Source organism: Pipra filicauda, unplaced genomic scaffold, assembly GCF_003945595.2.
Source record: "Pipra filicauda isolate LSUMZ 115617 unplaced genomic scaffold, ASM394559v2 scaffold9_size5747161_pilon, whole genome shotgun sequence".
Lineage (NCBI taxonomy): Eukaryota > Metazoa > Chordata > Aves > Passeriformes > Pipridae > Pipra > Pipra filicauda.
In genome coordinates this window covers 4,079,735-4,103,005 of record NW_024105198.1, presented here as the reverse complement: position 1 = coordinate 4,103,005, position 23,271 = coordinate 4,079,735, and the positions used below count along the sequence as shown (strand labels likewise).

Genomic DNA, 23,271 nt, shown 5'->3' with positions numbered 1-23,271 from the left:
TTCTGAGAACTCTCAGTGGCTTGTTTCCCTTCTAGGTGATCCTCACTGCCTTTCAGTTCTGTACTTTCTGTAAATGTGCATAAACCTTTTACAGGCACAGCCATGTTTCTCACTCATATCTCAAATCAACACACAGTTCTAAGTGTCCCTTGCCCACTTGAGATCATGCATCCTGAAATTCAAGCTGCCACAATGTTGTTGTAATTGGCAGAGCAGTTCATCATCTCGTGCTTTGCTGCCTGCAAAGCTGCTTTGAAAGCCCTTACATGTGGCTGTTGTTGAAATCCCTGGTTGCAGAATTTCAAAGTTCTTTTTTTTACAAAAGAGGAAAAAATGTTTTTTTCCGTGCTTCTACCAGTGGCTATGAAGCAAAATACTTCAAAAGTGACACATGTTCCACACTGTAATTCTAGTGGATAATTCATAGAGAACTGAATAAAGACATAGCGGCAAACTTTTGTTACCAGTTCTATTCTAGAGGCATTTGCTCCAGGTTCTGCTCTTCTCTTGAATAACATTTTTCTGTATCAGTTACTTTTTTCTTACTCTTGCTGGTATTTTTTAGCTTCTACATCTCAAGATACTCTCCAAGTCTGAAGGAATGGTCTTCTCCTTCCCATGAATAAAATGCATTCTTACTGCCATTTTAAACACTATGGGGTGTTCAGCACCAATTTTGTTAGTGGAAGAGGTCTCTTTTTGACTTCATATGCAGAAAACTATATATCTGACTTTTAAAGTCCAAACACTGAGCATGTGGGGGTGGGGGTGAACCTTCCCAGAATTTCCTGTTCATAAATGCTTGCAGAACAGCATCAGGTTTTCTGGGTTAATATTCTAACTGTATCCATTTACAGCAAGAAGTAACAGCTGGAATCAGTTTATTTTTCTTCCTTTGTTCAAAGAGAAAATTTAGGAAGGAAAAAAAAGTCAGTGACTTTGTGAGGTGTAGCTGATGGATACATTTCATATCAGAGATTAAATGGGATGTGAAGGCTTAATTGAAGTCTTTTTGAGTTAGAAGAGTTATGTCTATCTTAAAAATGCTGCTCATCGACAGTATTGTTAGCAACTGTAGCTGAAGATTTAATCAAGTAGCTGCTGCATAGCATGATTACCAGTAGTGATGTGAGTTTTAGTACCTGGAGCCACCAACCAGCTGGTGGAATCTCCCTGTTGTAGGCACTGCACAGTCCCTTTGTCTGGATAGATGTAAATCAGAAAAACCACAGATAAACTGATTTTGCAGTGAAGAATAAATCATTGTGCCTAACTACATGAGAGTCAGTGGAAGGTAACAGCTGTTGAATGTTATCAGCAAAGTTGGGGGGAAGCTGTGTACGAGTTCAAAGCACAAAGAATATAGATGTCTATGACATGTCAATTTATACATCTTTTTTTTGTCATGTTAAATACAAGATCAAGCGCTGACAAAGGCATTTATGCTGAGAATCCTTAAATGTAAAAATGCCACTTTCACGGAAATGCATTGAACTAACTTCACTTCAGGCAATTGAATGACAGAACCATCTTATTTGACCAAATACACATTATTCTGTCTTTTATGCTCTAATTTATTCCCATCATGTGCTGTGAAGTCCTGCTTGGAGTGTCTATTCTCAGCATAAAACTGTTTGTCAAATTTCTATTAAGCTTAAGGTGAAAAATTAATGAGCCATTCACTTCAGATATTTCAAAACTAATATGCTCTATTATTAATGCAGCAGAAAGTCAAAGATGTGGATATGTACAATAATGGTTCAGTGTTCAGTCAGAATACTTTTTTTTTCTCTTTTTTTGGGGGGGAACATCCTTAAAGCAGTGTTTCAGGTCTTAGAAGGAATTATTTTGATGAATTCTATCAGTAAACTTTTTAGACAGTTTTAGTTGTTAACTTTTTGTTTTATCAGATCCTGGTAGAGGGTGACTTTAATAAACAGATATGATTAAATACAATATTCTGTCCAGTCTTCCTTTGAATCTGGAATTTAAACAAAAGTTAACAGAAAATTGATTCATGTAGCAAAAAATTTTTTAGAGAAATATAAATAAAAGCCTATTTCCTAATACTAAGAAGCTGTGGGTGACGCAATGTTCTTTTAACTAGAGAGGTAACGTGTTGTGACTCTCATTTCATGTGCTCTGATCTTTCAGTCTTCACAAAAGTCACTGAAACGATGATAAAATTGTACTTTAGCCTAGAATTGAGTGACATATGGTGCACAAGTGTTACTATTAAATTCTCCCCGTAAAAGCTTTTCAGAAATCTCAGAACATGTTACAAATACCAGTAAGTTAAGTGATGGATCACTATGAAATCCTGGCTTCCAAATGTGTGTCCCAAACGCAGCAGTATGGAAGCTGGTGCTCTTTGTGCTTGCTTTGAAAAAGAAAACATAAAACACAGTCACTGCAAAAGTAGAAATGCAGACCTTGCTTTCTGTGAAGAAACTTTCTAAAGATTGCCTCTGTTTGTGCTCCTAAAATTAACTTAATAATTGATTACCATATTTTTCTCCTCGCTTTACAGTATGTTCTCTAGAGACTTTCTAAAATTAATAGTGGTTCTAGGCCTGGCACGGTTAGATTGTTAGACTTGCAGAGAAGGAATTCTGTTTCTTGGAAGAGTTTCATGCTATAAAACTAAATTTCATTACAAGCAAAATGTCAAATTTAAATTATCCTCAAAGCATTTGTTGTTTCCACAGATCCTGAAAGCACTCTGTGCTCCACAGAGTTTGGCATCCAGCAGAGAAAGTGCCAGCAAGCATCTCAAACTTCTTTCGATATGTTGGTTCCTTTATGAAGTTGCACTGCACTTTTTCACAGTCAGTATTTAAAAGCTGAATGTTTGAGCTTTAACTAGCAGCCCTGGAAATCTCCAGATTTTTAAGTGTGCACTGGAGAGGACTGGTCTTGAGTCTTTCACTTTTGAAACCTGATCATGGTGCAGAGAGCTTTCCTCAGTCCTCTTAGCAGGCTACTTTCCTGGCAGCTATTACATGCCTGGAAGAGGGAAAGTGACTCTCACTTTTCCTTTTTTTAAAAAGCATTTTTTAATATTAGTTCCAATAATGCCTTTTTTTTTTTTTTAATGGTTCAGGAAGTTCAATTACTGGAGAATTCTACAGAAATAAGGCCTGGAAAATATGTCAAGAGGTCATCTAATGCAACACCTTCCCTCAGGAAGGGCATCAGCCATAGCTCTGTCATTCCTGACAGATGTTTGATTACTCTTTTCTTTAGAAAGATTTCAGTTGTAGAGATTTTATCACCTACCTAGGCAGGTCTTTATAAATTCCTTCTATTAGAGAGTTTTTCTTCCAGATAAATCTGCCCAGATAACTTAAATCTGCCTTTTTATATATTTCTTTTCTATTTGTCCCATACATCAAATTCCATCTTCTATTGTTAAATGATTAGTTTTTAAACATGGTGGGGTTTTCTCCTGTAAGTTGTTCTCAAAAGTGTATCTTTCAAAGCTCATTCAGGTGTGAAGCTCAAATTCTGAGTAACTGGAGAAGGGAGAGATGCTTCTCATCTGAAACATTTTGAGCCTCATTGCTCTTCTAATACAGTCTGCAGATTGACAAACACTACACAGAAAATAATGTCTCAATTACCCATCTCTGTAGGACATTTTAGGGGGTTTTTTGATTCCAGAAACTGACTCTCAAAGCCTGAGGAAACTGATTTTACCATGTTTATAATGTTTTGAGCCGGTTTCACCTTTCCACTTAAAAATTTGCCTGATTCTTTCAAAGTGAACACTTGTCACTTTGTATTAAAGCTGAACCATGGTTTTTGGTTTTCCATATTTAAATAATACAGTTTTGGTCAATTTTTACATTATGCTTAAGGGCATATTATAAAAAGTCTCAGGAGTTTCTAGCATAAAAAGAATGAAAACTGGAGGTTGTGACTGGATTTTTTTTTATGTTGTGCTTCAGCAATAACAATCCTAATAGTATTTTTATAGCAATGTATTAGAACACGTGCTACTGATTTCTGATAGCTCCCTCCCTTTGTGATTGCAGTCACACAGGATGTAAAGGATGCCTTTGAGTAGTAAAGAACTCCATGTCGACAGAAAATATGGTGTTTGTTTCCAGGAGGTCTCAGAGGGAGGTCTTGTATTCTGAATCTCTAGTTGAATGTTGGAAATCATTCAGTGGGGGCAGGTATATTGGAAGGCTTTGAGAGTGCTGCAGGTTGTTCTGGAGCTGTGTCCTGCCCTGGGCTATCAATGTCCTCTCCCTTTCCATGGTGGGCTTTTCGTCTGCAAGAGTGTTCTTGCTTTCCATGGGAAGAGATTATACCTCTATTGGCCAGAAGAAGTAGCTGAGAAAAACAGATGTTTTGTCCTGAAGTGCTTCAGAGCATTTCCGTGTGCAGAATTAGCCTGTTTTCTTTTGCGAGTTCTTTCAGTTGGTCTCCCAGAATATCTTTGTCCCATCAGAAACATAGATGTGTGTGGAAACTCACATTTTTTTCAGTTGAAGGGAGATTTTAATATTTGCATGAATCTGTTGTTACTGAGAGGTTTGTGCTATGACTTCTTAAGTTCTTTAAGCTGTAAATGAGGTAGTCAGTGGCTTTCTGATCCATACCTTACTTCACTTGATGTGTGTGTCTGTTTAGTAGTACCCTCTTATTTCAGGTCTCCTTCATGTGATCCTTCAACTTCCCATCACAGAAACACTCCTGCATTTATAAAATACATGAGAGTCACCTTAGCTGCATTGAACCCACTTTGAGTCAATGAGGTGACCAGTTTGTAGCCTTTCAAAGAGGTTGGTGTATATCAGAATTTTCAGGGTTTCTGGTACATGCAAGGAAGCATATCTCATCAAATTGCCAATATATTATCAACATGCCTCATTTTTGGTGTTTTTCTTGTCAGATTTCTCACAAAGGCTTGTTTGTGTGATAGCACTAAAACCGTTTAAAGAGTGAGCTAAATAGCACAACTTCTCTAGGCAAAATAAAACCTAATCAGTAGTAACTGTTCAATGCAGATGGATACTTGCACATGATTCTGGGCAGTTTAAATGTCTGCTCTTCCCTGTAAGGCTGTGTTCAATTTTTACTTGAATTTGGAAGTTATTTCTGATCTATAATTGTATTTTTCAATGTTTCCTTGAGTACACACCAATCTAATTTAGTGTGTTTAAGTCACATACAGTCCAATATCTGCACGGACTCTTTGTCAGCTTCTTTCTTGTGGAACTATTGCCCAAATACTGTAATATGCACATGCAATTTTGTGGTACATGGTCTCGAAGAGACTTTTTTTTCAATAAGGTAAGTACCAAATAACAGCTGCTTATCTATGTCAGTTGTTTTAAGCTGTGTTATAGAGATTTGTGGGTTTTATTTGGTTTATGATGGATTGAAATCTAATTTTCATTTACAAAATTGCCCTTCTCTTTCCATTTTTTAAGATGGAAGCTACAGGCAAAATCGACTGAACCTCACAACACTGTTAGTACAACCAATTTCTGCAGTGCTTGCCAGAAAACTTGTTTCCTTACCTGAGGACAGTGTCCAAAAAGATAGGTGTATACCCCTCCAGCTGCCACCTGCAGGTAATGCTTTTTAAGTACACTTTCCCTCTAACTATGGAATGTTCCTCAAGGGCTCCAAATCCATTTTCTGTAACTGTATACAACTAAGAGGTTTAGCTGGTCATGAGTATGTTTTGCTGAGCTGCTTTCTAGGAGGGACTATGAACAGCCTAAAAATTATGCTCCTAAAATCTGACAGATGGAAGCTTTGGTTTAAAAAAACAAATAATTCTCTTAGAATAAGACATTAAGCACTAATTCTTAATACTGATGTAAAACCTCCTCTGTGTAGATACCATCACTAGGTAGGTTTTGTTAATTGTTTGTTAGGACTTACTGTACTATTAAGAATGTGATTTTAACATTAAAGCACCAAGAACAGTATTATTGTATAGGTTTTTTCCTGTCTCCGGTACAATAATACTGTAATTCTTAACAGTGATATGTCTCTCTGCATTCCTTAATTTGTTTCTGGTATAGAATAAACAATGTATTGTTATCTGAACCTTCAGGCACCTTTTTCTCCAGGTTTCACCAGAAAAATGGTCCTGATGATAAGAACAAAAGACCTTGAGTAGAGACAGATGAAATGAAAGAATGCATTCAGAGTATATATTTAGATATAATGCCATTAGCAAAGTCACACAGATTAGTGCTTGAACAAACTTATTGCCATTGTGTGTGGGGAAAAAAATGAGGATACAGTCTTCCAGCAAAGATACTGCACAGTGTTTCAATGAAGGAACAGCTTCCAGAGAACATTCTAGATGAGATGCATGTTCAGTAATTCTGTCTTCATTTTTGTTTTGTACCTGTCCATCTTTCACTATAAAAAAAATGCAGGAAAAAAGGTGTATTTTTTTATAATGCCTGTTTAAAATGAAATTATTTGAAGCTGTGGTCTTGGAGGGGAGGAAGCAGATTAAGTTAGCCACTGTATCCTGTGCTACAAACAGCGATGACAACAGTAAAAGCTAATTTTAAGGAAAACCAATGTACTATCACATGTGTACTGTATCACTTGTTTATTGCTTTTGGAAAGTTATTGTGGAATAGCAGTGCAATACAACAAGTCATAAAAAAGGTTGATTAATTTTATGACTTGTGTTAGCATTTGTAGTTATACATACTAAACAGGGAGGCAGAAGACCTCCTGCTTCATGGCTTAAGCTGCTGTGGTTAGGCAGGACTATTGCTCTCCATGCATGGCTGACTAGATACTTTAAAGATGAACTGATCGTCCCCACAACCAGTAGAAAATGGAAAAAGACCATTTTGGAAGGAGGAAGTGCTTTACTGTTCCAGGTAGGATGTGTGAAGCTTGCTGGTATTGTTGGAATTTTAAACAGCTGAAGTGCCTGAAGGAAAGCATGAATTTGGCCTGGCAAACGACATTCGTTTTAGAAGGATAAAAGCATTCACAGTGCCTGTTTCTCAAAAAGCTCTTTGTGGAGGCTGCAGGACAGAACCACCTAAAGGGTGGCTTATTCTGCTTTTTCTGTGACAGGTGTGGTATGTCTGTTTTATTTCACTGAGAAGACAGGTATTCTGTGAGGTGGAAAATTTCTGGAAAGAATATTCCAAGGCTAGTAAGAGCCAGTCCATGTGTGGCTTACTCTGGGTGAACACAACAGCCTGTGTCTGATTTCCTGTAAAGCTTCTGAACCACAGTAATCCATGTGGGATTTTTTTTTAAACTCTTAATTTATTGAGAAAATAGGGACTATAATAAGAAGCCTTGTATAATTCTGCAATGTTTTATGATGTATTTTGCCTTGAAGTAATGGTGAAACTATGGATGTGCTGGAGCATATAGTGTGCTGAAGTGTTCAGTAGCAGCCTTAATGGAAGAGATAAAAAAGTGGTCTTATGATAAGAAATTGTGTAGAACTGTTTAATAAGAGTAATAACTAAAGAGAACACTGAAGAGAGCAAGGCATTTGAAATCAGTGAAGGTTGAATTTGCAGTCTTCCTGTTGATTTGAAGAAGCTTAAGAGAGAGATTTCACTTCTGACGTAGAACTCATCACTCATCTGTCAAAAGAGGGGAATGAGCAATTCAGATGATTGGTTGGCTTGAAATTTGTTAGAATAAAATGATCATCATTCTCTCATCAGTCTGTTCCAAAAACTGAACAGCAGATTCATCAGTAATGATTAAACATTTATATATAGTTTTCTCATATTGCCTCTTTTTCCCCTTAGCCTTGCAGTTTTCAAGAGACAAAATGTGACAGAGTGAGTGAGAGGATATGGAACAAACATCTGAGATAAATCAACTGCTCAGAGCCTACAAAGCAAATAGTGGGAATTGAAGTTAGTTATTAGTTTTGTATTAGATGAAGTTAGTAATTAGATTTGCTTTTTGTGTAGCAAGGTACGTTGTTGTTAATCCTCATTAATCTGAATCCATGATTTTTTTCTCCAAAATAGGGAATTAGAAGGAGTTTGAGTGAAGCTTTATAGAGAAGCTGTAAAGTTTTGAAGCTTTTTTTATAGGATATTAGTATATCCTTTTTTTATAGGATATTAGTAGGATATTGTTAGAACATTGTGAAGGTGGTTGTAAAACAAAAGCACTCCTATAAACGTAAATGAAGAGAATCCTGCTGTGTTGCAGTGAACTATCCTTGTTTTTTAAGTTACCTGCCAGTTGGTAGATTTCAGTCAGGTGAAAATCATCCCTTTTCAATTAATCTGTTGAGTATTTAATTTAAATCTGTTTAGTGGGATTTAATTTAAAAAGTCTTTTTTTGCCACTAGTGACCAAATACTTTGTTGTTAAATGGAAAACCTGAAGGTCTGGTGGTTAAAAACACGAGTAATATGTAAGTAATTTTTCTCTTTGGTTTTAAGTGTTGGTTTTCATACTCATTCGTATCTGAGAAGACAGAAGATGAGAAAGATCTAGGATTTAACTATTGATCAGTGTCCAGGTGTCTGTGGCATCATCTTATTCTTCCATTCTTTTCCACATTTTTGTTGTTGGTCACTCTTGGAGATAAGGACTAGATGGGCAGCTGGTCTGACCTAATACTCCTGGGCAATAGAACTCAAATGACAGGAAGTATAATACAAGCAGTGTGTCGATCTCACTTAAAGAATCACTCATGCAGTGATCTCACCTAAGTTTCTTTAGCCAACTGATGCTTAAATCCAGCCCCATTTCTCTCTTTGTATAGATCAACCAAGATTATTAAAGGTGTATTATTTCAGAAAATATCAACAGAGTTAACATACGCAAAAGAAGATCCCATTTCTTACCAGCTCTGCATCCCTTTTGCTGACACCTAGGTGTCATTTCTTTTTATATTTTAACTTATAAAATAGTAAAACCAAAGCATAAATAGTTTGAGTAACTTGAATGATATCAAACACTGTGTGAATAAGAGAGCTAGCTATACAAAGACTCACAGGATTCTGCTACGAGTAAAATTACTCAGATCTAAATGCTTTTTAGGTAGAACCTTTTAATCTTTTGTAACTTTTTTTAGCCTAAAAAATACAGTCATTGATCAATACTGAATCATCATAGTGACTGCAATGCAAGACTACATTTTAGGTTGCAAACAAATCCACCTCCTCTTCCAAAAAAGGAGAGTGGATCAGATAACCAGAAGTGACTGTTACTGAAAAGGTTTGTAGCATAACACAAAGAATAATTTTTATAATACTTTAAACATCTATTTTATACAGTTCCACATGTCAGATGTTTACTATACTGAGTTTTTAGTCAACTCGGATCATGTGAAGTTTTAATCATTAATTACACAAAAGCAATAATTAATTGGAAGAGTCCTGTAGTTTCCATATTACACGATCATCATCCAAGACAAAGTTCTCTGCCAAGTGGTACACTAGTGCAAATCAAGCCTGTCTTCTATTCAGTCAGAGGAAGGACATGAAAAGGATATATGTCTCCTCCTATTAGGCTACAGCCTTGTGCTCTTGTTATATGTGTTTCTCCTTCATAGTTTGCTACCTGTCAGAGAAAAGAAAGGGCACCATATTTAATAAACTCTGGCCATGCCATCATACACTGTGATACCAGTGCACAAACAATCCCATAATTTCTAGGTACTTGGACTATGCTAAACATGTATCCAAGAAAACAAATAGAGAAAGATGCCAGCATAATGTGTGACAGTGCATGTTACTGTATCTACAAGATATGAAGTCACTGTACATAACAATAGGAATGTAACAGTGTTCTGCAGGTATCTCTTACTGCCATTTCAAAGAAGTACATGTTAAATAGGGAAGTCTGATCTAATTCAGATATACTGGATATGAAAATTTACAGACATTTATACCAATACTCTCAGATTTTCTTTTCATGATTGCTTTAAATTTCGTTCTTTAAGTTCATGGAACGAATTAAGCATGAACAGTGAGAAGCATTTTTTATGTATCTTCTCTCTACTCCCACCTGAAGCCTCAAGAGTTTTTCTACCAGAACTGTAAACAGTTGAGGTATATTTTCATAATTGTGTTCTCTGCCATTGTTTTTCTATGTGATGCTTTGGTTTTGATTGCTGTAAAGCAGGTAAAGAAACTGTCAAAATAGTGTGAGGTTATGAAATTCAACTGTACCATATGAAGCATTTTCAGCTCTCTTTGGTACTAACTTTGACACATTGATTTTGTATCCCATTTAAGCCATCCCAGTTTAAAGCCTTCTTAAAGGACTTTATTCTAGACATTGCTTATTTTCAGAAGCTCTTAATCTGAATAGTTCTATTTCTGGATTCCTCATTGTAGGTCAGAAAAGATAATCAAATAGCAAGAAATTTATTCATTAAGCTCTTCAGACAAAGATTTGACTTGGAAACTCAAGATCTATGAATATCCATTTAAAAAAGGGGATATATTGTTAGTAGGCAACATAGTTGGTTAATCAAATAGAAATCTATTAGAGAAAAATATTAGGGATACCAGATTTCAAAGAGACTGTATCTAGATGGTGCACTGCTTATACAAAAAAACCCACAAACAAACAAACAAACAAAAAAACAAAGAAAAAAACCCAAATCACTAAAGGCTCTTTGTTACAGGACATCTGTCCTGGAGGTTTGATCCTGTGCAAATAATTTTATAATTCAACAGTGCTGTACCTTGCGTAAATTCAGTATTGATTTTTGCACATGCAAATTGATAGTGTCTCACAATATTTTTTCAGAGATTATTTAAATTATTAGGTATATACTATTTTATGTTTATTCACTTTTCTAAGTATGTCATTATGTTGCATGTGGTGTTTTTATATGTAAGTGCTGATATTACATAAATGCTTATGATGATTACAGTTCTTCATTTAGAGTTTTGTGTTTGAACTTAATTGAAAACTGACATAAAATATGTAGTAGATAAGGTTTTGCACTCAAATTGACATGATGAAACACTGAGAACTAACTGAAATATGTTTTTCACAGTTCAGTGAGATTTTAAAAGCCTGTTAACTAGGCAGTCTAAGATGGTAGTAGTAGTTTGGAATTTTTACTCAATTATTCTAGAAAATGTCTAGTGAAAATGAAGCATTTGTTTCAAACTACAGTAAAATCTGGTGTTATATATGTTTTAATGTTTACTTGTCATACCTGTGTGATTAACAGGGTATTCCAAAAACTGCATACCAGGCCATATTATTTTTTACAGTATCACCAATAGAATATAGGAAATCTATGATATATTTGATTATTGGTTACATATAAATAGCTTACTGTGTTTCTACACTGAGTGCAGTTAGTTCTTATTCTACCATCATGTTCTGTGGTATTTGATATTACTTTACAAACCTCTGCTCTTGGGGCAAATAACTTAATAAAAACAGTGGCTTTCATTATTAAAGGAATCCTTGGCCTTCAGGGGTGTCTGAAAAGCTTGGTAATGTGTGGTCAAAAAGTTAGAAGTTGAGTTATTAAAGCCTGGTGTAAGGTTTTTGAATGACTGGAACAAGAAATCTGTCAAATTTAGTATTATTATGACTATTTCAGCTTATTTGGTGCCCCCTAAGTTAGTTACATGGCCATGGATGTTTGATGAAGTTTGAAATCTTTAGTTTAATTGTGATTTCAGACTGATGTCTGTTTATTCAGGTGTGGTTTATGTTGATTTCAACAGAAGTATATTGAAAACTGCATTACATACAGTGTACCTTATTTCTGCAGTCTTCTGAAATAACTTCTGGTTTTATGATCCAGGAGCTATCGAAATGCTTGAATTAGTTTAGTTCTCAGTGCTTCTGTACTGGAGCTAAATGTGATGTCAGGAAATTTTTGTAAATGAATAGCAAAAATCTCGTCAAATTAGTTCAATTTTTGAACCCAAGTCCCCAGAGATACTTTTTGAAATTCAGTACTCAAAGCAATGCTCAGAAAACTGTCTGATTATAGGCATTTAGCATGATCAGGATTCAAGAATATGTTTGAAAGTGAGGCTCAAACTTATACTCCTCTCTGTTTGTATGAGCTTGGGATGAGGTCAAAAACAAACAAAAAAAGAAACATAACTCATGGTGTGTTTTAACATAAATATTGCAAGTAGAATTTTTTTACTCATCTGGAGTACTAAAATTGTCAGTCAAATGAATGGGAAATAGCCATGCATTTCTAAAAATAACTATGTAAATAGGAGAGGAGAAGGTAGTCATTTGGTATGAGACAATTTACAGTTCCAAATCACTAAAGAAAGAAATAAAAAATAACAATAAATACATTTCTCTTCTTCTATTTCAGAAGTAGCTTTTGGCTTACATATACTCAAAGTGTATCCTGAATCATGTTAAGTTAAAGTCTCCTCATAGCTTTCCAGAGAATACAGAAAAAAAAAACAAGAGAAAGATGGCAAGATCTTTAAATTATAGCATAAGGAAGAGAGGTTTGTTGTCAGAACTCTTTAAAGGGATTAAATTTCGCTTCTGCTGTGTACTCTGAAGAGTACTTTCAGCCTTTTCATCTGATGTACTAAGCCTTTAAGCCCAAGTCACTTTAAGCTGACTACTGTGTTACATGACTATTAACTCAAATATCTGATTCTAGAATATGGTGTATTGCCAGAAGTTAATTTTCTGTTTCTTCATTGTTGGTTGAAGACTGGATAGCTGATGTCAGTTAAGGAAAAACAATGAAGTTGGTTGTCTTCAAAAGGATTAATCTTTTTTTCTGAAGTGGAGCCCAAAGAAACGAGTATCTGAAGTGTTGTAAGAAAAGGAAAGGAAATCAGTTTTGAATTTAAAACTATTTTTCAAGAAGACTGAATTGGCTCTAGAGTGGTTGTAGGTGAGAATCAGCAGCAAGAAGTAAGTTGCATAATTTGGATTAAATTTAAGCTGCTTAATCAACATGGATGATTTGAGCTCATCTCACATTTTTCTGAAAGACCCTTTGGGAACCCTTTGGATAATTTTTTTGTTTTAAATCAAATACTTTTTAAAAATTCTAAAATATTATCTGTGGATTTATAGAACAAACACGATTCATCATCACATGGTGTTAATAAACCTTACAGTAATTTACGTCAGAAGGGTGAAGTTAATTGCATGACAAATCAAAATTAACTTGCTGTGATTGATTATTGAAAAATCATGTTCTGTGGTTTATTTTTGATTAACTTGCTTGACTTGCATTTTCTTTCCTGTTGTGTTCAAGCAAAAGCAGAACACGTCTATTGATAACAGAGGAGGTCTTGCCTGAGTGAAAAACAGAATAATATTTCTGGTACATTTTTTTACAACAAAGATCCTAACAGTTGGTTTGCTTTTTTCAATGGTAAATGAATACTTGTGAATTAAAATATATTAGATTTTATTTTAAGAGAATTTTCAAGTAAACATCAAGTATCAGCAAATGAACCTTGAAGAACAGTATCATAATGATGTACTGGTTTTATTTTACATGTTGCAGTAAACTCCCCACTTGTATGCTTCCCATATCTCGGGAAACAAAGCCTGGAAACAAATTGTCAGGAATAGATCTGTGGGAGAATAATAGCCTGGGAGATAGAGAGCAAAATGATCAGTGGAATATTTTAATTTAGGTGTGTGACAGTTGGGTTATGGACATGGAAGGAATTCTGTCTCAGAGATGCCTTTAAACACAGAGGGGTGGTGGATACCTGGATGGAAGAGACCCTCCCTGAGTGTCTGGAGTGACACAGTGGTTATTGTCACACAATTGCTGCCTTTGAAGTTAGAGCAGCTTAAGACATTTTCATTTTTCTTAGATAGAAGTTATGACCTTTCAGATGAGATGAATGTTAACAAAGTCTATTATAATGCAAATGAAACATTTGGAAGGTACCAGCAGCTCCCCTGACTTAGTTGTTTGGTTTCCATTGTCACAAACTGCAGGAGTTTGTGTGGTTACTCTGTCCCACTGCAGGGCAGAGGACAGTTAATTTTTTAAAGCTATTTTAACTCAGACATTTACTTTTCCCTGGCTTTATTCTGTGCCACAGTCTCAACTGGCTGAGCAATACTGGCAAGTCCCTTATGTTTTAGCAGATTTAAAATTTTGCTTCCTATGTATTTACATTATTTCCTCAGTTGATACCAGCTAAGCCAAAAAAACTGACTTCTGTTGGCATAAGTTCAGAAGTGTATCACCAAAGGCTGGGCTGGTAGTGTGGGTAGTACTGGAGAGGTCTAACTGTTCCCATCTGATTTAACATAGTGGTGTTTCTCCAGAAGAAAATGTAATAGAAACCAGGTAAAATTTTGTGAATGTTATTGATGGATTGACCTGGGTGAAGGATCAGCTGAGAAAAACCTATGAAGAGTAACACAAATTTCATATTTACAGAAGTATGTAAATCCTACTGGTTTAAGGTTTGTTGGGGTTTTTTTCCCCTGTTGTATTCTGGCAACATTTATTGAACAAATTCAATGATCTTTAAACTCAAGGAGTAGAGATCTCTTTTGAGATTCCAGCTTTGAACCACACAGCTAAAATAGGTCTAAAAAAGTAAAATAGTGTAATACTACATTTTTTAATCTCTGGTTCCTTTTCAGTATAATTTTATTTTTTTTTTATTATTATTTTTTTTACCTTTTTTAATATATGTGGAATTTATTCTGTGTTCTGTAGATTTCTTGGCTAGATAAACAAGTTTAACTCTTTTTTTTTTTTTTTATCTTTTACCAGGAAAAAAAATAATCAGTCTGAATATTCAGTCAGTCACAACTTACAAGACTATTTCTAATGTTATTGGATATTTAAAAGGAGCTGTATTTCCTGGTAAGTATCCCTTTATCATTTGTATCAGTTATTTATTTCATGATGGCTGGGAGTCACAGGTGTGATCAGGATTCTGTTTTGCCACATAATGCAGTGGAAGGAGAGATCCTTAATTGTAGTCATTTTGTGATTTGATTTATGACAGAACAGAAGTGTTAAAGAGAGAAAAAGCTGAAGGGGGTTGTAGTTACAATAAACACATGTTTACATGAGCATCAGGCATTACACATAGACTATAGAGAGTATTAGTAGTTTATACCAAGTAACTATGTTATGGTTTTAATTTTAATATGATTTTAACACTTGCTGCAGCCTTACATTGTATTACAGTCATGCCTTAAGCTAGTTTCATACAATTCTATGAATAATGATTACTGTTCTCTATGTCTAATAATTAAAAAATAAGATTCTGAATGCAACTGAGACATAAAGCACAACCCCCCTCCCTCCTTTGATGCTGTACGTGGATAATGTAATAATCAGGATATTGTAAGAATGAAGATCTTATGAAGATATCATAAGAATGAGATTATTCTGTCTGTAAGTGAATTTGCCTAAGAAGTGAAGGGTTTCTGCAACGTGAATGAACACTGTTACTTAACTGCTGGTTACTTACATAGTGCAAAGCATTGTGGAGTTAGTCCAATTCCTAGGGTACAGATGATGATCATCAAAACATCATCACACTTGCCTTAATACTCTTTTATCAGGTTCAGAGGAAAGGATGCAAATTTATTTACAGTCCCTTAGGAGGTGGGCCAGTCATTTCATATTTTAAGTCATAGAGAAGGGAGAGGAGAAAATTGTTATTCCTGTTAGTGAAATAAGGACTCAGTTTTGTGTGAGCTAAATGTTTCTCACCAGAATACTGTAAATACTGTAAATTCACCAGTGAATACTTCTCACCAAAATATTTTTTTTGAAACAACATAGAAAAAAATTAACACGGTGAATTTAATTTCAGTAAAGGATTTAATTTCCTTCATTAATTTGAAGCTACCAGTCTACTGTTGCTAATGTTTTGCAAATAGCTGTCATGGAATTTGAAGGGCAGAAACTGCCATGTTTAGACATTCTTTCTACTGAATTGTGAAACAGAAGCAAGCCAGCTAATAAAACCCATGTATCAGTTTATGTTTAATAAATTCTGTATCTCCTCTTTACCTGAATCTTTCATCTTATTATTGCATTCTTATTAAGAAGCTACTTTTTAAGGGTTTGTCAATATGTGCTGAACTTAAAGAACTAAAGGATATATAATCAAGTGAAGTCAAAAGCACTTTCCAGATGGCAACAGCTTGTCCTGTAGATGTCTGGCTGAACAAGAGCCATAGCAACTGGCTGCTAATGTAGGCACAAGTTAAACATCTAATGCACAGACAGACACATCTAGGTAATGGTGATCTTAGCTGATGTTTGATCTGAGGAGTAAGAATGAGCATCTCAATTCTAACCAAGATATTAAAAGATTTAGGAGAAGATCAAATGTGCTGCTTGATAGCAGTTTAAAACTTGAAAAATGTAACACCGATTTTATAGCTCTATTGGACATGGCTGAAAGGGGGATATATAACAAGAGAAGACAGTATAAAGAGACTTGTCCAGCCCGTCAATAACCTGAATGCTGTCCTTCTTATCACCTCCAAAAGTATCTGATGGGTATTTTTTTCTCTATCTCTAGTCTTTTCTCTTTTTTCTTACCATGTGATTCTGAGAAAGGACAGCTGCTGCCTCTGCAAGCATGACCATCCTTTCTCCTATGCTTTTCCTGTATTTGTTTGCTTCAGGGTATTGCCTCTATTCAAGAGAGAGAGATGTGCAGAGATAAAGAATTCTGAAGGAGACACCAGCTGTTATGTTTTGCCCCTGCTCGTTCAGCTGGCTTCTCCTACAGTAAGCTGCTGCTTGCAGCTTCTGCTCCATCAAAATGTCCCACATTATTTTAATAATGTCTCTTCCCTTTCCCCTTCACATAATATGGGGTAAGTGTTGACCCTGTCTGATCCCTCTGTGTTAGTGGCATTTCTTTTAATGACATAGAAGCCTTTAAGGCCATTAATTTCTGTTCCAAATTCCTTTCATTAAGTGAGTTGAAGACCTTATGGTTTTTCATTGTTAGTGCAACCTATAATTAAGCATTTCATGGTGCAACACACAAGTTGCAAAATTATGTGATTTAGATTGCATTTTGTTACATTATTATGTACACTTAGGTTTACACTTTGCATGTCTATTTTTAGAAAGAAATTTTCATTTACATACCTACACACTCCCCAAGCAATTGATTAAAAATATTGTATTATAGGTACATAACAAATCCCCTGTTTGTAAAGCATTTTTGATTCCATATAAAACAACATGCCTTTGTATTTTGTTGAGCTCATAAAAGTCCAGTTTAATAGAGAATAGGTTTATAATCAAAGTCTGTTGATGTTCTATTAAAATCGTTTCTAGGCAACAGTCACTGTAAAAAATACTGAGGAGTAGATATATAATTTTATAAGCAAATATAAAGTGTTGGCATTTTACCACCTATGTGTTGCCACATTCTGGTGTACTGACAGCAAGTGCAAAGTGAATCCCCATGGATAAAGAAAATAAACCAAAATTTTTGCACTTTTTGGAACCCAAACAACACCCAGAGGTTGTTGTGGATCTGGCATCACTTGATAGCTGTTCTGTTCTCTATTGGTATCCTGAAATATTGAAAGAAACCTTTAAAAGACTAGATCTTGACCAGAAAGAAACTACTTAATATCACAACAAAATCAGTGAGTAGTCCTTCAAAGAGGCTTTGGTTGTGAATTCATCTCACACAGAAGGTCTAGTAGTTTAGTAAGTCATTCAGCATAACTCAACTTTGACTTCTCTGACAGGCCTCAGTCACACTAGTCATTCATGCTATTTCATACCACATCATCTTTTTTGGAATAAAATAAGGGGTTTTTTTCTTCTTGTGAGTGGTATATGGATTATATGAATACCTTGAGAGATGAAGATTTAGTGTTATTTCTCTGTAAGAAAAGTGTTGTTTGTTTTTTTTTTTTTTTTTTTTTGGGTAACCATAGGTGTGTTCTTTATTTCAGGCTGAAAGTTCTTGCTTTTCATCCTGTAAAGTACTTTCTTCCAGCATTAACAAAACTACTGGGTCTGACTTACCGTTTCTGTATCATTCATTATCGCTATTCCTCTGTCATGTCTCCTCTCTAAACCTGCAGTCCAGGTATTTTAATGTCTCCTTACATGGAAGTCTAAGTCCTGATCTATAACCGTTCTGGTTACCAGCTGCTCAACTGCTGTTTCTGCCATGTCTTTTTTGAGATAGGGTGGTGAGCACTGAACACAGTCTTCCAGGTGAGGGAGTACTAATACTTTGTGTATTTTATTTATGTTACCTATTGTAGTACCACACCTTTTGTTTTCTTTTTTGGATGCTAATGTGTATTGAAGACAGTTTTCTACTTATTTTTATATTTTCATAACACTCTAATGTGAGCATGGAAATATTAGATTGTCTATATGACAAAGCTCTGCTGTAAAAATAGTATATATCAGATTTATAAGGAGAGAAGTAAGCAAACAATGAAGGCAAGTGCACGGAGGTTTAATTAGGAAAGGATATACATATATTTATTTACTAGCTCATTTTTAAGTAGTACTCACGGTTTTATTTATATATGTTGTATGATTGTCTTGCATGTAATCATATAAATTTTTGTTGACAGCTTTGTGTTGTACTAATGACATTACATACCACTAACAGAGTTCATTTTTTAGGGTTATTTAGAATTCTTTTAACACTGGGATCCAGAAGAAGTAAATTTCCTGTCTGTCTTTCTTTTTTTCACATTTCAGACAGATACATCATCATTGGGAGCCATCACAGCAGCTTGAACCCTTATGGTGGACAAGGATGGGCCAGTAGCACTGCTGTCATCACAGCATTGATCCAAGCCTTGACACTGAAGGCTAAGAGGGGCTGGAGACCTGACAGGACCATTGTTTTCTGCTCATGGGGAGGAACAGCCTTTGGGAACATTGGTTCATATGAGTGGGCTGAGGTAAAGTAATTTTAGACGGTGTCATTGCAATAATGATTACTTTTGTTGAAAGCGTGAAAACAATATGCAATTACCACGTGGAAATTGTGGTTCATTAGCTGGTCTGTGAGGTCTGTCTGTGTTCATTCATGTACCACATAGCAAATGCAGTGAAAACACCTTTTGAGGCTGTTCGTGTGGATAATGAGATGGCAGGATGTTTCCATAGCTGTGAAGCTTGCACATACAGCACCTTTGAGAGCTGATTTCCCTCCCTAATTCAGCAGAGCATTGTAAAAGGTCATTGCCAGGGTCTGATAGAGGGAGAAAAACCTCAACAAATTACATAGACCAAGGAATAGCTTAGAGAGCTTTTTGTCCTTCTTGGGAGTTCAACATTTACTCATTTTTAATTGTAAGGCTTAGTGTGGGGAGAAGTGAATCAAGAGCACACTAAATGAAAAGGAGACAACCATGCTATGATTTACATTAACGACATAAACATTGCAGTGCCTCCATGGCTAGTGCTGATTCATTTCTCTGATATTTGTGCTAAGGAGTTAGGTAAAATCCAACACAGGCAATTCCTTGGGCTCTTAGTTTCAACAGAATAGAAACCAGATTATTGACAGAAAATACCTCAACAGGGTATGGATGATCATATATAGTTACAGTGGACTTCAGTTCATAAATTAGAGGAATAGCTGGCAGAGTGTTTCATAGCTGATTTTCCAACATTAACGATTAATATGAATTAAAACAGTAGATAAAATAAAGAGTTAATTGCTTTTTATCGTGCGTAAGAAGCAGCCAGCCCTCATTGAAATTTCATACTTCCGACATCATTATTCTTCAAAAACAAGAGGGGGTGAAAAAATCAAATTGAAAAGATCCAGGCTGGAAGCAAAATTTGTTTAGTTCCACTTCAAGTCAGCTTTACATCAGATGTAATTGTGTTACACCCCTTCTGTTCAAATATAAAGAGCCACTTCATGCAAAGAGGAACTCATTACTGAGAAGGCAAAGGGGATCTTTTTAAAGAAGAGATAATAATTGAAACAGTTTGTACATGGTATTTTTATAGTCTAACAAATAAGAAAATGAAAACACTGAGAAAGTTATGCAATTCAAATATGAATGTTGTCTCTTAAAAATTTGAGTCCATTTAACTGTTGATAATGATTGCTTTTGAAGTTTGTCTTCTGTCAGGCATAACTTTAAAAGGCCATCACATTGTTTCACAGTGTGTAATGTTTTCATTTTTGACCTTACAAGTGTAGGCATTTTTAATTCCTCCCAGACCTGTTTGCATTTTGTTGAGATGATGTGTGAAATGGAATTATAACCTGTGCTATATAGAGAAATAGCACCAAGATATCCTTTGAAGTCCATAACAGCATATTATAAGAAGTAGTAGTTAAGTATTACTTAGGAAATCACAGAGGGCAGAAACATTGGGTGCAGTTTTTCCCTGGAAGGAAGTGAAAGAACAAAAGAAACCTTAATTCTAATGATGCATAGTAGTAACCATTGCTCTGCTTGTGTTGTAGGATCTCAAGAGAGTTCTTCAAAGAAATGTTGTGGCTTATGTTAGCCTTCATGATCCAGTCAGAGGCAACTCAACTTTACACCCTGTTGCATCCCCTTCTCTTCAGCAGCTGGCAGCAGAGGTATAGAAATAAAATATTTGGTTTCACGTGTTGTTTATGAGGTTACATGGTTAAACCCCTTGATACCAGTTTCTTTTACATGACTATAAGTGGAGGATGTTTTGTTTAGGAATTTTAACCTCACAAATACACCTTAACAGTTTTTCCTAAGTCATCAGGTTAATTTTTTTTTTTTAAATAATGTATTAAGAGGTTGGAAAGGATAACTTATTTCACCTGCTTGTTATATCAAGTCTCACCATACTTGCATGCCCTACAGCTTTTTTAATTTTTGACAGCTTTAAAGTAACATATTTGTTATTCTTTAGCACAGAGCACTTTTTTCTCTTCCTAATCAGATCTTTCCAGGCTGTTTCTCAATTTGCATTTAAACCTGTATATTTAGCAGATGTAACATGACACACAGGGAAAGTGTGACTCTTACTATAATAAATGCTGTCTAAAGTAAGTATGTCAGGTTCAGGGCTCAGTGATGCCTTTGTGGTTAATCTGGAGTCAGAATATTCCACAGTTACACTGGTCTAAGGCTTTAAACTAATGACCTTATTGCTGTTTCTGAGGTTGCTGAATTTATTAATATTTTCCACAAAGTAAAAACAGTATAAGGCACAGACTAAATGACAAAACCAGATTAAAGTGGAGCTCATAAAATGGAGCTCAATTTGACTTTCATAAATTGTGGGGTTTAGATGTTTTTTCTGTGTTTGCCAAGCTAATACTCATTAGGTTATTCTGGTGTTTCTTTTACTTGCCTGTGAAGCATTTGGTACCAAACACTCCTCAAAGTAGCATCTTGAATTGAACTCAGTGTAAGACTGGTCTGGCTTGGCAACTAACTTAGTAAAGTTATATCACTAAATTGCTTCTTAGCAATGTTTTAACCACTTCTCCTGTCCAGTGATTAGGTGTTAATTTCCTCATGGAAAGAATCTGGTTTATTCTGTGTAAGTATTGAGAAAAATGTGTTGCAACATCATTTCAGGGGAAAAAAAAATCTTCTATTTGTGTAAAATTATTTATAATGTTATATATGTGAGTCTGCAGGTGTTATGGATATATCAATTCAAATTTTATTATCAGTTTTAGCTAATGTATTTGCAAAAAATACTGTCCTCAGAGGTTGCTAGCCTTTTGCTAACTATTGATGTTTGCAGCCCTATCTCCATTAAAACAAGTGTTTGCTATTTAAGGGAGTAATTTTATTACATTAAGTCCTTGAGCTATTTGGTTTTTTCTCATTTTATTTCTTTGACTTCGCAACACAGTCCATGGCAGTAATCTGAAAACTAAACTGTGCAGCAGACTCTTTGTTATCTATTTATCACTTTATTAAGACTCAACTCTTTCATTCTAATAAATGCCATATTAGTATGAGCATTGCATTCATGCCCTCTATTTTGGAGAGAAAGCAAAGGAAATCTCTTTTTTACTACCACTGTATTTCTGTGGTGCATTTGGGTGTGCTCTTAATATTCAGTAATTCTTGTAATATATATTGTATCCTGTTCAGCATTATGGACACAGCCTCCCTTAGCAGTCTTGCCTTGCACCTCTTAATTAGATGACAGTCAATAAAACATGACTAGAAGTTAATACTTTTTAGTTCCAGTGAACACCTTCCATGTCACTTCTGATTCTTTAATACTGAGAGTGTATCTACTCTGCATTTTGCCCTGAAGCCCCATTTAAAAAGTAAAGGATCGAATGCACACGAGGCAACGTGTCTGGTTTTACTTTCGGTAGGATATTATTATTTGTAATTAATGTATCTGTCGTAGAGTTTGTGACATTAAAAAGATTTGTAGGAATTATTGCTTCCCAATGCTGGCTGGATTTCTGAAATCATGTCAAGTATATTGACAGTGACGGAACAGCCCAGCACAGATCTCCATTTGTTCCCACGGGTGCTCACAATTTGCCACATGTCTAGAAGATTTTTTCTGGAAGACTGATCCGCTTATAAAGAATATTGATATTGCTTCCAGCACTTGCCAAGAAGACAATGGAATTACAGATTACCTCAAAATTATGATAGAGCAAATTAGGTAAGATGTGACCGTTTGGAGCTCATTTCACCTTGAAGAAATTGTGAGTCTGTTCACATGAGATTCTTGTTACCAGGTGCAGGTTGCAAAGAAGGACTTAAAAATTCCAGTGGGAGACAAGGCTAATTTTAATTTGTAAGAATAATTCTCTGAAATTATGTTAGAACAGAAAAAAAGGTGAAACAAGAATTTAGAGTTAATAATACCAATCCATTTTAAAATTAAAAGAGAAAATAGCCTTTCTTGTTTAGTTAGATAGAAATTTTCTGTGATTTGTAGATACATGGAAGATACTGGATTCAATGGTAAAACTCATAATTCCATTTTTAAACTACAACAAAATAGACTATCTTGCAGTACTTTTTTCTACTGCTAAACAGTGTTACAACACTGTTGTTTTGAGGGAAAGGAGACTAAAATCTCACCATTTGCCCTAAGGGCAGTCTTCACGGTTGTGCTAAAATTGTGGACACTCCGTCTCGGTAAAACAGAGGGAAAATATCTTCCTAGGGAAAATTAATACTTGTTACAAAAGCCTACCAAGGTTAAGTTTTAGGATTCTGAGGAAAACGATGAAAACCTGTAGTTTGTCCTGTGAGGGAGAACTCGAGTAAAAATAAAATTTTGGACAATTGCTAATCACTGCACTTTCCAATACATCTTTTTCCCTTAATTTCTGGGAAAAGGAGAGAAGACGTTTTAGCTGAAACGTAGTT

General features: G+C 35.3%; 1 protein-coding gene across 1 annotated transcript in view; it reads left to right on the top strand.

Annotated features, from left to right (window-relative positions):
• Positions 1–23,271, top strand: part of NAALADL2 (N-acetylated alpha-linked acidic dipeptidase like 2) — a 238,439-nt gene that overhangs the window by 124,556 nt on the left and 90,612 nt on the right. The window contains exons 5-8 of the mRNA XM_027724653.2: positions 5,445–5,588; positions 14,708–14,800; positions 18,656–18,861; positions 20,391–20,510. Of these exons, the coding sequence (XP_027580454.2) occupies positions 5,445–5,588; positions 14,708–14,800; positions 18,656–18,861; positions 20,391–20,510 (563 nt within the window). The remainder of the gene's footprint in view (positions 1–5,444; positions 5,589–14,707; positions 14,801–18,655; positions 18,862–20,390; positions 20,511–23,271) is intronic.